Source organism: Limulus polyphemus, unplaced genomic scaffold (genome assembly GCF_000517525.1).
Source record: "Limulus polyphemus unplaced genomic scaffold, Limulus_polyphemus-2.1.2 Scaffold1003, whole genome shotgun sequence".
Lineage (NCBI taxonomy): Eukaryota > Metazoa > Arthropoda > Merostomata > Xiphosura > Limulidae > Limulus > Limulus polyphemus.
The window spans coordinates 126,309-139,110 of NW_013666613.1; the positions used below are offsets into that span (position 1 = coordinate 126,309).

Sequence of the window (12,802 nt, forward strand, 5' to 3'; positions counted from 1 at the left end):
CCACCCAATGGTCTAAGGCCTAGTAGGTCTTTGTCTTCTATAACAAAGTCACTGTTTTCTGTTTCTGCATCTATGACAGCTACACCTTACACTAAACAGTCTTGTATATCCAACACCAGTGGATTTATATCTATATATTCAGGTAAATTCCTGTGTCAGGAATAGTGCTATTATCTTTCCTTCAAAAAAATAAAAGAGTAGAAAACATTTAAAATCTCAGCAACTTCATTATCTTCCCCAATAACCTTACGGTCAGCATCCTTTAAAAACCCGATCCTATTCTAACCTTTTCCGGTATTGTTGTAATCTATATTGTCACTGGGTGTATACACAAACATCTTCAATTTAATTACATTTTGTACATCACTACACAAAGTAGGGTGATGTCATACAAGGCAGTAAGTTTCGTAGATTCATATAACTTACTAAATTTATTAAAAGTAATAGGCTTTATGTTTCTTAAACTACCTACATTTGTCAAAGTATTTATGAATTTTCGAAAATATTCGTCCACTAGTTTTATTGTTGGAATGAAATATAGCAAAACTTGCATTGCCTACTAAGAAAGTTAGTAGTCGGTAGTCATCGGGTTAACCAATGCTCTACAGTTAAAGCTATATAAACCTGTGTCTATGAAATTTGTTTGAAATATTTAAATTAAATAAGGGGCTAGAAAACACGTAGTATGCCTTGACAACAGCACACATAAATTTTTCTTTCAAAGAGTGTTTAAAAATAGTATCTATTAGTGTGTTTGAGAACTATTAAACTAGAAAGAAAAATAGTATTTAAACCTTAGCATATGTGTCCCACCAGGGAACTGAACTTTACCAATCCATGAACTAAAAAAGTACATTTTTCTTAGCTAACAACATTGCTCAGTTGTGAACTGATGTAGAAATTGAAGCTTGTAATCAGAAGGTCGAATAAATAAAACACTTATATCTTTATTAAATTGTATTTTACCAAAATAAAGTTATTTGTTCTAAAAATTAAATCCAATATTATATTTTCTCTAAGGTAATTTACGAAAACTTTCACATGCATATAAATAGACACTTCAAAAAACAGAGGGCACTGTTTGTCTGCACGGAAATTACTCGTGGTGGAATAGCCTTATACCTCTAGTATAGTAACGTTTTTATTAATTTCTCTAGGTGTAATGTTTTCTAAAACTGCTATAGGTGTTGCTGCTGGAGTATGTGGAACTCTCTTTGTTGGTTATTGTATTTACTTTGATAGAAAAAGAAGAAATGATCCTCTTTTCAAGCAAAAACTGAGAGAAAGTAAGTAAATTAAACTCGGTTTATGGTTATTGTTACTTAATAATGATTTAGGCTTACTTTAGTACTTAGGTTTCACTTTCCGCAAGTGCAGCGCCCTCAGGCTTAATATTATTAATATTAATAAATGTTCTCTGTAAAAGTTCACCATTTGATGGGCCCCATAGGTTTTTGCCTGGAGAGTTTAGTACTGCTACTAGTATTAGTACTAATTGTAATAATACGAAGCATCGTACATATAAATTATATCATTTGATACTGAAAATTAGGAGTATTACTATTACTTTATCACATTCACACTGTAGTGTATATTTATTTTAATCTGTATCAGAATCATGTGTCAAGATATTTTTTATTTGTTTATTTTTACAATCTTTTGATATTTACCTAATCTTTCGGTTTCACCGTTTCTCATCAAAACTTACCAATTCCCTAATGTTTTAACGTTAACAGTTTAACTTTTAAGCATTTGTAAACTTACTTCCAAGAAGATTGTTTGGTTATTGGTAGAACACTTGACATTATTCATTACGTTCTATTTGGGTGTTGAATGTCAAGGTTTTTCCACGAAATCATTTAAGTTCTTCATGTTCTTTAACTGTGTTAATAAAACTGAAATATTACTTTAACCATCTAATTTGTTTTTAACATTTCAGAAGATTAGCAATGATAGTAATTTACCAACTAAATTAATTTTGATTCATTATTTTCATTGAGTGAAATAGTAACATTTTAAACTTATTGCCCGTGATGCTTCATTCTTTATTCATATTTCTTCCATACTTAGGTTTTTAATGGAATCTCCTTAAATACCAAAATTATTTTTAACCACTTTTTTTCTTATTACAGTTCATTTAAGCATAAACACTTCAATTTGATGTTTTAAGCTAAGGGACTTTCATCAACTCCAATCTCCAAATCCACCTCCCCCCAAAAAAATGTATTGCTACAATCATAAACTACTTTTACTGGGAATTTTCCTATACTTTGAAGTAATTTTATTAATTGCCTCATCCACATTTAACTGATTAATGCTGAGTTTTGTTTAGAAGTAACTGGCAGATTATTTAATCTTTTCTGCCTCATGAAAATTCTTAGATAGGTCTTGATTAATTTTCATTTCTTGAAATTCATTTTATTAGTAGCCACAGGTAAAGGAAGACAGCAGAAAATATGCTAAGATCACTGGAAGCCTTTGTTTCAAAGTCAACATGAAAGATTAGATTTTAAAAAAATAACAAGGAGTTCAGTCTCATTCTCAAAACTCTTGGAGTTTAAGTGCTCAAAACAGCTATTTACTAATTTTTAGAGCATGCTTCTTTAGATCTTCACTGCTCTGAGACTTTTTTGCTCATCAAAATAGCACACATTTCTCTGCCTCTATCATGCTTATGCATCATATCATCTAATTATGTTAATATTTTGCCTAAGACAAAGTTAAAAACTTTTCATTCAAATATTTTTTATGGGATCTGATGACCTTTCATCCTTTGCAAGTTCACCTGGCATTACTTTTATTTCTCTTCCAACTGCATGGAACTTCCTAACATTTCATTGAGTGAAGCAGCAACTTCTTCACATGCAATGAAACCCAGAAGACTGCAATCCTGATAAAGTGACTCAAAGCCATCCAAGTTAAATGAAACCATTTAACTTTCAATATCTTGACTTTGCTTCTAACATTACTTTTGATAAGATAGTATATCACATCTCAGCCAAAACAACAGATGAAAACTCTGAAACTTTCATTTGAACTTATCAGCATCCAATTTAATTTCTGACATAAGATTGTGTATAGACTTGATCTTGTAAAGTGTTAAGAATACCTCCAATCTGGTTTCATAGAGGGTGATTGCCTCCACCTTTGCTAGCCATTTTGTTTTATTAGGAATTTCAGTGTGATGCTAATAAGCATTTTCAACACATCCCAATGAGTAGTAGAAGCAGAAAACAGGGTATAAAATCTATGAACAATTCCAAAAAAAAGAATCTCAACATACCTTAACACCTAAGATACTCATTCCATTTGGGAGAGGTCTGGAGCAGAGAAGAATTTAACTTTTCTAACCATTTTGATAATAGTTTTTGTAATCCTACAGATAAATTAATTTTAAAAACAGTTTAAATACACCACACTTGTGATACTGGCTATAATATTTTCCACGTGATCTTGCAATATACTTTCATACCTTGCAAGCAATTAAACTAAGCCTGATAAAATTAAAATTACTTTCAGACAACGATACTCACCTCTTCAAAGATAAAATAGCTAGCGTGTTGGAGCTGCCAAAAAGATTTTGCACGTGTCCAGCTCTTGTAAAGCTCTCACCCCTACATGTAATAATGTGAACTGCACTAGTTTATGGTGCATTCAGCATTAGGCTATACCCTTCCATTAATAGAAAGGCAACACATCCTTCTTGCACAGAATTCCCTTTGAGCACTTTGTGTGAACATAAAACTCATTATTTTCTTTGGCACTATGCTGTTTAGATGCTATTTTCTTAAGCCTTTTGTCAAACAAAGAAACTTTGGAGCTGTACTTAATTTTTAAATTGAAATTAATTTCAGCTAAAGCTCATAATCACAATTATTATCTTTATTTTATTTCTTAATATATGCAAACCACAGGTTGGGAGAAGTGTTCAAAAGGCTGTGATAAGATTTCCTTGAAAGGACTATTGTCCATCATAAACGCTGGGATAGGGTATAGGTAGATTCTCAGTTTCATAACAAAAGACAAAACAACAATAGAAAATATGAAAAAAGATGTAAAAGTAAAGAAAACTAATTCAAGTAATTATTTCAATTAATTCAGTTTTGTAGATCTTGTTAAACTTGTTTAATAAGAATTCTTGTATTCACATATCAGATGCTTTCTAAGGTTCAGATACTCCTCAACAAGAATTGTCTTATTCCACTTCACTGGTGATTAGAGGTACTCTGACAGTGAGCAATGTTGTTACCATTGTACATCAGGTGGTTGGTTCTATCCTATGTTGTCTCTGACCAAGGACTATAAGCCTCTTCCTTTTGTAGCTTTTATAGAACCTGCCACATCTTTGGATGGTTTTTACCAGCTCTTCCCACAGTCTGCCTTTGTATTGCTGACATGTTATTAAATATTCTCCTTTGCTTTCACTTATAATGTCTTTGAATTACTAATGTGGATTTTCTCCTGTTGATGCTGTGACTATTTGACCCTTTCTGGAAATAAAAAGACCAGTTTGTTTGTTTGCAAGTTCTTCTGAATGACAGTAAAGTTAATTCAAATATAAAATAATAATAATTAATAATTGGTGTTAAAAATGAATAAATAATATTGTGTTTTACTTCTTACCCTTATTCTGTAAGTGACTTAAATAAAATTGATTATTTTAAAATTCACTTACTTAATCTCATCACCATAACTACCACTACTATTTCTGTCATACCCCAGCTGGCCTGATTAGATTAGCCTTGGTATTGGACAAAATGCATCATTGGCATTGGATGTTGCAGATATAGTGTGGTTGATATATTGAATATTCTTCCTTGCATACATTTAAAAGTTTTCTTAGAATTTGCTTCTTGTAATTCTAATCTGATTAAGATTAAATAGACTCACTTTTGTCCTTCATTAGTATGTTAATTCAGGAATGTAATATTTTTTCTCTTACTTCAGTTATTTCTGCTGGTTCACAGGTTAACCTATTGCATGCACCTCAAAACTCGGGTGGTTTTTTCACTTTATTCCCCCTCACCTGCTACTTGCATTGATGCAGATTCTTTTCTTTTTTTTTTTAGATATATGTTGACTCTCAATTGCCATGTCCTCCCCGACCTTGAGACTTCTCTGTGGTGTATGATCCTTCCTCATTCCTAGAGTACTATACCTTGAATCTCTTCTTTCAGCTTGGGAATCTTCTCCTTCTTTAGCTATCTATCTCAGTCAGTTTATCTTCATCTATTGCTTTGCTCAACATAAATTTTTTGGTTGGGATGCCTTACTTTGAAATTAGTCTTCCTCAATTTTCTCATTTCTATTCCAGGGAACTATATTTGGTGTTTTCAGTCTACAAAATGTTTTTTGGGAAGTTCCTCAGCAGTTGTCTATGCTCCAGCTAGGTTCAGGGAGGCCCAGCAAATTTCTCATCCTTGTGAGCCTGATCAGGTCCCCTTAAATTCTGCTTGTTATTTTGTGGCCCTTTCCTAATGTTCACTTAAATTCCCCCCCCCTAACAGGCCATCCATCAAGAATCTCAGATATGATTTATTTCTTGAGGCATCCATTGGCTCTTACACTTTAAGCATATTTGGACTTCAGAAAACACTTGATTTACACATGTGATCTCTTGGGGGGTTTCTTTGTCTTCAAAAGCTCAAGACTCACTTGTTTTTAATTATTTTCTGAGGACTTTGAGCTGACTGGGTTTGTATTTCACATCTGTATGGATGATTGATATCTCTTAACTCCATCCTAGGAGGCATCTTTTGCAGCAACCCTCCTTCTTGTTTGGGTTGGCTGGTCAGACTATCCAAGTGTCTATTAGCTTTATCAACTTGTTAGCTGGGTGAGCTTAGCAGTTTTCTTTGCATCTGAGATAGAAGCTTTTATTGTAAAGGGCCCTCACATCTTCTTTTCTTATGTAGGAGTTCTATCTCTTTTGGTGATTCAACCCTCTGCACTCCCCTATTCATCTGTATGTACATCTGTACATCCCTTTAAGTGGCTTGTGGCAAATCAGTGGACTATGTTGAGTCATCCTTTGTCTTCCTTTATTTCTCTCCCTCCATATCTGCACCTCTCACAGTGGTGGTTGCTTGCTCAGCCCCACATGATGCTGGGCATCTTTCTCCAACCTTGTCCAGACTTGCTTCTGTTTACAATTACCTCTGTTCAGGTGGTGTGTGATCCTGGATACCTTCACTATTACCAGTGTTTTGTTTATAGAGAAGCAGTTTTTTCCAAATCGACATCCTTCAGATGTTGGCAGTTCAATTAGCCTGTCACATCTGTCTGGGCATAGTATCTTAATCTATTCAGACAACTCGACTGTTAGTTCACTCATTAATTGTCATGGAGGTACTTGCTCTTTGGAACTCTGCTTTCTTGCTCTAGTGCTCCTCTCTGTGGCCCATGACCACTACATTCAGTTATTGCCCTGCCGTATTCTGTGAGTTTTGAACTTAGTGACAGATTGTTCGTCTTGCCTAAACTAGATCCTTTTCACACAGTGGCTTTTACATCTTCTGGTGTTTTAGTAGATTTATTTTCCAACTTTGTCAGTCTTCTTTTTGATGCTTTTGTGACTCCTCTTAGCAATAAGCTTTCACTCTTTTGGTCATCAGTCCCAGACTTTGCAGTTACAGCAGTGGATGTGTTGAGTTAGGATTGGTCCATCTTCATTCTGTATGCCTATCCTCCACTTTAACTTCCTCTCAAGGTGCTGTCTCTTAATTTGTATCATCCCTTCCAGCATTCAGACTCTGCAGTTACAGAAGTGGATGCATTGAGTTAGACTTGGTCCATCTTCATTCTGTATGCCTATCCAGGATTCTTGTGACTTCTCAGTTAAAATTCTGCCCCACACTTTGAATAATCAAAACACTTTCAGCATCCATGTCCATAACAGTTGCACTAGCAACTGACATTCAACCTTCTTTCCCAAAACCAGAAACTTTGACACCAACCAGTCCAATGCTTACATTAGTTCTTGAGTTGAAACTCTGAAACCTGACATCCAAATCCACATCCTCACTAAAAAAGACTTAGAAATGTGAGAAGAACCATTGTCCATGGATTGATGGATTGTTCACCAAAAACATGGTCAAATTTTGCATGTTTCAAGAAACATTTGTAAAGCACTCACACTTTTCTGATCTTTTTTGTAGGTCTGCTGTAGCTTGAGCTTATGAGCATGGTGAGAGTCATACTTGACCATAATGATTCCTCCATCAAACTCTTTACAAGTAAATTGCTAGGTTTGAACTAACTATGGGAGCAGATGAAAGACATGACTAATATATGTATGAAACTCTATGAGAAACCAGGTGACATTTTTTTTGCTGTGGAAGTTTATAATATATCTGTGAAACTCATTTATTGTCCTAACTTTTCTTGATATAGTGTACAAAATCATTTTTAGCACTCGCTTACAGATGAGAATACTTCAACAGTTTTTTACTCAAAGTATTTTATAATTCATATTCAGTCATCATGTAACATTTATTTGATGTAATCCACAAAGAAAAATACTGAAGTTCCAACTTTAATTTATGCATAGCTTCAAGGAGTCTTGTTGTAAAAATCAATTTTTTAGAACTTTTCTGCTCATCCTGAAGTATAAATTATATATTTGCTAAAAACTATCATCCCTGTAAAATATATACTTCTTGTCTTGTTTTCCCATGTGATTTTTTTTTCTCTTTCTGTGGTTTTATTACTACAGCCTTTTCTAATAAAAAAGCCATGTGTGGCAAGTGTCTCACAATAGAAAAACAAAGAGCAAGTTTAAACAAAAATCTGACTCTTTATAGGCCTGACTCAACTAGAATTGTTTGAACCCCCTCTTTGCATGGCCCAGTTAGCAATAGCAAGAACATATGAAATACTTTTTGGTTACTCAACAGTGTTTATAAATAATGCTTAATATTTTGAAATAAGAAAAATTGTATCCAATAAATAATTGTCTTTTGTAATTTTCCAGAGAGAGCTAAAGCCAAAAAACAGAAAGAAGAGTCTAAAAAGGGAAGTAGCAAGGTATGCAGTTTTTCAATTCTATCTATCTATCTAAGCTGCAGTCATCCCTTGTTGGATGTAGCTCCTCGTCAGACCAATCCAGTATTTTTTATTCTTAGTATGCCATGTCCATCTGATTTCTGCTTCTGCCACTCTATCATCCCTCCATCTTCTCTTTTGCTATCCCTTAGATCTTTTCCCTATCCTAGGTTGTCATTCCATTGTTCTTAATGTCCACCTATTATTGGAATACCTTGCTACATTCCCAGCCCATTTCCATTTAGTTCTCAGAATGAACCTTAATACATCTTTTATATTTATTGTTTTTCTTATTCTGCCATTTCTCCATCTGTCTTGTAGTGTTATATAAAGTATTTTTCTTTCCATAGCTCTTTGTGTGGTTTCTGTCTTTTTCCTTATCTCTTTTGTTAGTGCCCATGTTTGGCAGCCATATGTTAATGTTGATAGTACACACGTATCCATGACCTTTTTCATCAAAGTAATGGAGATATCTTGACCCTCTAGAATTTCTTTATACATTCCAAAACATTGCCATGTTGCCTTTATTCTTACCATAATTTCTTCCTTTGTTGTGTTTTCCATTTCAAGACTTTGTCCTGAATGTTTGTACTCTGACACTTTTTCTATTTCTTCATTCTCAATTTTGATGGTATCTGTGTCATGATAGTGAATTATATATTTGGTTTTTCCCTTATGTATTTTTAATCCTGCTTTCTTGCTACTGGCAATCAAACTTTTTATTAGGGCTTCCATCTTTTTTGGATTCAGACCAAAGACGTCATGAAGTGGAACCAGCTTTCAAATCTAGTATTTCCTAAATAATAAGCAAAATAACTTGCAAAGTACTTGCAAACAGTTTATAATATGTTAAAGCAAATTTTTATTGGAACCAGTATTTAACTGGTATGATTCAACTGATGACAACATCTAATGAAAGTTGAAAGCTAGCTCCATTAATATATTGATGGAATATATCTGTGCTGTGTAATTCTGTTTCGTTGTTTAAATAGTTTTGTTACTTTGATGCTGACATTTAAGAAAAGTAAGAAAATAATTTATTTAAATATTTTATTACGCTTTAAGCAGACATATTGAAAAGTTTTATGAATGAATGAACCGCAAAGATATAAGTTTGGTTTCTTCTTGGTACATAAATATAACATATATATTATTTTTCACTGATTAGTAAGATTACTAATGACACTAAATATAATTACTTTTAACAACAGCTTCCAGATTTGAAAGATTACGAAGCAGTGCAGAAATTTTTTATCCAAGAAGTTCAACTTGGTGAAGAATTATTGGCACAAGGTATGAAGAGTTTCTTCTTGGTAATTATAATGCATTATTTTTAAACCAAATTTGTTTTTGAAATTACTCTTTCATTCAGTTGAATATTATTTAAGATATCTTTATATTGCTTTTTTCTTGTGTACCATGTACTGCTAAAATTAGACTGCAGGAGTGATCTCACCTTGTCAATATTCTTGACCCTGGGCATTCTGTAGGAGATATTTGAATTGATCTGAACCATGTTAAAATTGGTTGATTTAACCCATTCATCTCAAAGGGAAGACATAGGGGCCTTCAGGGAGTGACACAGAGAGACCAGCTCCAAAAACCAACTACCTTATGTCACTTCCAAGTACATGCATTAGGGTATATGACAGGCTTGTTAACCCTCTTCCTATCGGCATTTTCTTGTGTGCATGTCACAAGGTTTTACTACATTACATTCAAAATTTAATTAAGGTACTTTATTATCATGATATACAAAAATGTGGCATCACAATGTAGCTAATAATCCAAATTTTAACATTATATATGTTTTAAGCTCTTTTGCTTTTTAGCTATCCCCTCTTTTCTAATTTATTTACCACCCCTTTGAGAAGTATAATATTTAATGTAATTGTGATAGTTACAGAACATTGTCTGCTTTTGTATGTTATTATTCTGTTTTCTTTGGTGCATTATTGAATTCAATACAAAATTATCTAGAGCAGTAGTACCATTAGTATATAAAGTAGGGTTAAGTTTCATTGACAGTCATCATTAAAAAAAAAAAGACTACCTAGGTAAGTACTATATTTCTTGTTTTTCGTGTGTATTTTGTATTCACTATTATAAAACTAATTAAAATTTAAAATTTAGAAACTTTTTAGGTTAGATTAGGTAAAATAAAGAATAATGATAATAGTTATTAGAGGGTGCTACAGAAGAGAGAAGATGTTGAAAAGTTAAGCTCTCAGATTTCTGCAAATTATTTAATATTAATATTATAATTTGTAGTAATTTGGGATACATCACACAAGAATAAATAGATATTATAAAATTGTTAAAATAGTTAAATAAAAGTAAGACAGTCAAAGTTTTTACTTTGAGGTTTAGTGGTGTAAATTTTACTAATTTTATAATAGGCTTGCTATGTGTAACAGTACTTTAGACTTAGGTATAGTTCAACTTACTGGTAAATCATAAAACAGGTTAAATACATTGTTTTATCAAATAAATACAATCTAAAAAGTAGTTTATTTTCTCTTCATGTTTTAAGGATTAACTTATTTACTTGAACTTAGATCCATTAGTTTAAATTCAGCCTATAGTTATAGATAGTTGTAATATAAATTAGGCTAAATACATTATATTATTAACATCATGTATACATCAAAGACTAGTTATTGTCACTTCTAATAAAGTTCTATTTCTAAGTTTTATATAATTAAAGATAAACTTTATTACTTTAGTGTGAAGACAAACTAGTGATAAAAAAAACTAATATAATTGGTTCTTAAATGTTAGGCTTAACAATAACAGTGTTGACATTAGGCTACCGGTATTTGGTATTCAGTATTTATTTTTCAGGCTATAAGTATAAATACAAAGGTTAAGACTAGTGTAAGAATTTAGTGTTCCCAGTTTGTTAGATGTAATGGGTGCAATGAGTGGGTTTTATTTGGGAACTTGGGACTGGCATGTACTTTTAAGAAAGCTAGTAATGAAGATATGCAATTTGTATGTAGAGTTTGTAGGTTGGAGGAGAAGTTGGAAACTATTCTAATTAAAGTAGAGGCAATAGATAAAGAGAAGTGTAGACTGTGGAAAATGGCAGCAGGATTTCAAGAGGAGCTTAAGCTTTTAAATGCAAGGATTACATCAGCTAACAATGACTTTCAGGAAGTTAGAAAGAGTACTATTAGAGCTAAAAATAGTGAATTTAATTGTAATGAGCCTATTCTATTGAGCAACAAGTTTCAGCCTTCTGCAAATTAAGTACTATTAAACAGTATAAGAGATAAAATTAAAGAAAAGCATAAGAAATTTAAATTTACTGGTATGACAGGAGATTTAAAAGATTACGAAAATCTTTTGACATTCTTTGAAAAGGTTACTGCTTATGTACTTGGTGGATAAGATTGTAGAGTTGGTGTATCTGGATTTTCAGAAAGCATTTGACAAGGTGCCACATAAAAGGCTTGTAAAAAATTATAGCTATCGGTGTGGGGGATATAACCTTAACAGCATCATAAAAGAAAGGGATCTTGGCATAATAGCTGATCAGTCTCTTAAGCTATCCAAGCAGTGTGCTGTTGCTAGTGTTAGGGCAAACTAGATTTTAGGTTGTATCTACAGAAATATTGAATACAAGGTCTAAAGAAGTTATAAATTTGTTGTATAGGTCACTGGTTAGGCCACATTTGGAGTATCATGTTCAGTCTTGGGTTCCTTACCTTAGGAAGGACATTGAATTGTTGGAAAGGGCTCAGAGAAAGGTTACTACAATGGTGCCTGGGATGGAGGGGGTGTCATATGAGGAGAAGTTGAATTCTCTCAAATTGTTTTCTCTTGTTGAGGGGAATCTGATTGAGGTGTTTATGACTGTAAAGGGAATTGATTGTGTTGATGCATCATCTTTTTTCATACTTAATAGAGAGAATAGCAGGACTAGGGGACACAAATATAAGGTAGGAGTCATCTTCAACTAAGACAGTTTTATTTTTCTAACAAGGTGGTTTGCCTTTGGAATGGGTTGTCTTCGGATGTTGTGGTGGCAGCAAATTTAAGTGAGTTTAAGAGAAAGCTTGATAAGTATATGAACGATGATGGCTGGCTTTAAGATTTATTTTTCTTAAATTATTTATTAATAAGTTTAGAGGATGGAACAGCCAAGATGGACCAGTAGTTTCCATGTTGTCCCAAAACATTGTTATAAACATTTTCATGAGGTAAACTTGCAAACAACTTGCGAGTAACCCTCAAGTTATGTAATGCAATAGGTTAATGTGAGCTACATGTTCTCCAAGTGATTTAAAACTTGTGTGGTGGGAATATTAGTCAGATATGGATTAACTCTTTTCAATATGGGGGTCGGTCAATGTGACAATCTCGTAACCATTTTGTGGTTTTAAATTAGTCAGCAAATGTTAATGAAATTTGGCAGATTATCAGTAAACATTACAATGCTTTCATATGCAAAATATCTAATTTTTTATTAAGTCATAAGGTTTGTAAAGCAATGTTTCTCTCATGGCTTTTTTTTTTTTTCTTTTTCACATCTTGCCTATCTTTCATGCAAAGTAATTTTCATTTTAAGAATAAAAATACTTTTATGCATCAGAAAATTTTGAAATTTCACATGCAAAATCTTTATAATGTCCGAATATTTATCAGACGTTTCCTAAAAAACTTTACCTTTTATCTGTTATTTTCAGTAATTAATCTCTGTATGGGTTCAGTAGATTTGAATGATCTCGCAACCACCATAAAAAAATTAGGAAAT

At 32.8% G+C, this 12,802-nt stretch overlaps 1 protein-coding gene across 1 annotated transcript in view; it reads left to right on the top strand.

Moving 5' to 3' along the window:
* The first annotated feature begins 1,081 nt into the window (after positions 1-1,081).
* Positions 1,082-12,802, top strand: part of LOC106461641 (mitochondrial import receptor subunit TOM20 homolog) — a 19,920-nt gene continuing 8,199 nt past the window's right edge. Inside the window, exons 1-3 of the mRNA XM_013921478.2 lie at positions 1,082-1,286; positions 7,973-8,025; positions 9,255-9,336. Coding sequence (XP_013776932.1) covers positions 1,163-1,286; positions 7,973-8,025; positions 9,255-9,336 — 259 coding nt within the window. The 5' untranslated portion in view covers positions 1,082-1,162. The remainder of the gene's footprint in view (positions 1,287-7,972; positions 8,026-9,254; positions 9,337-12,802) is intronic.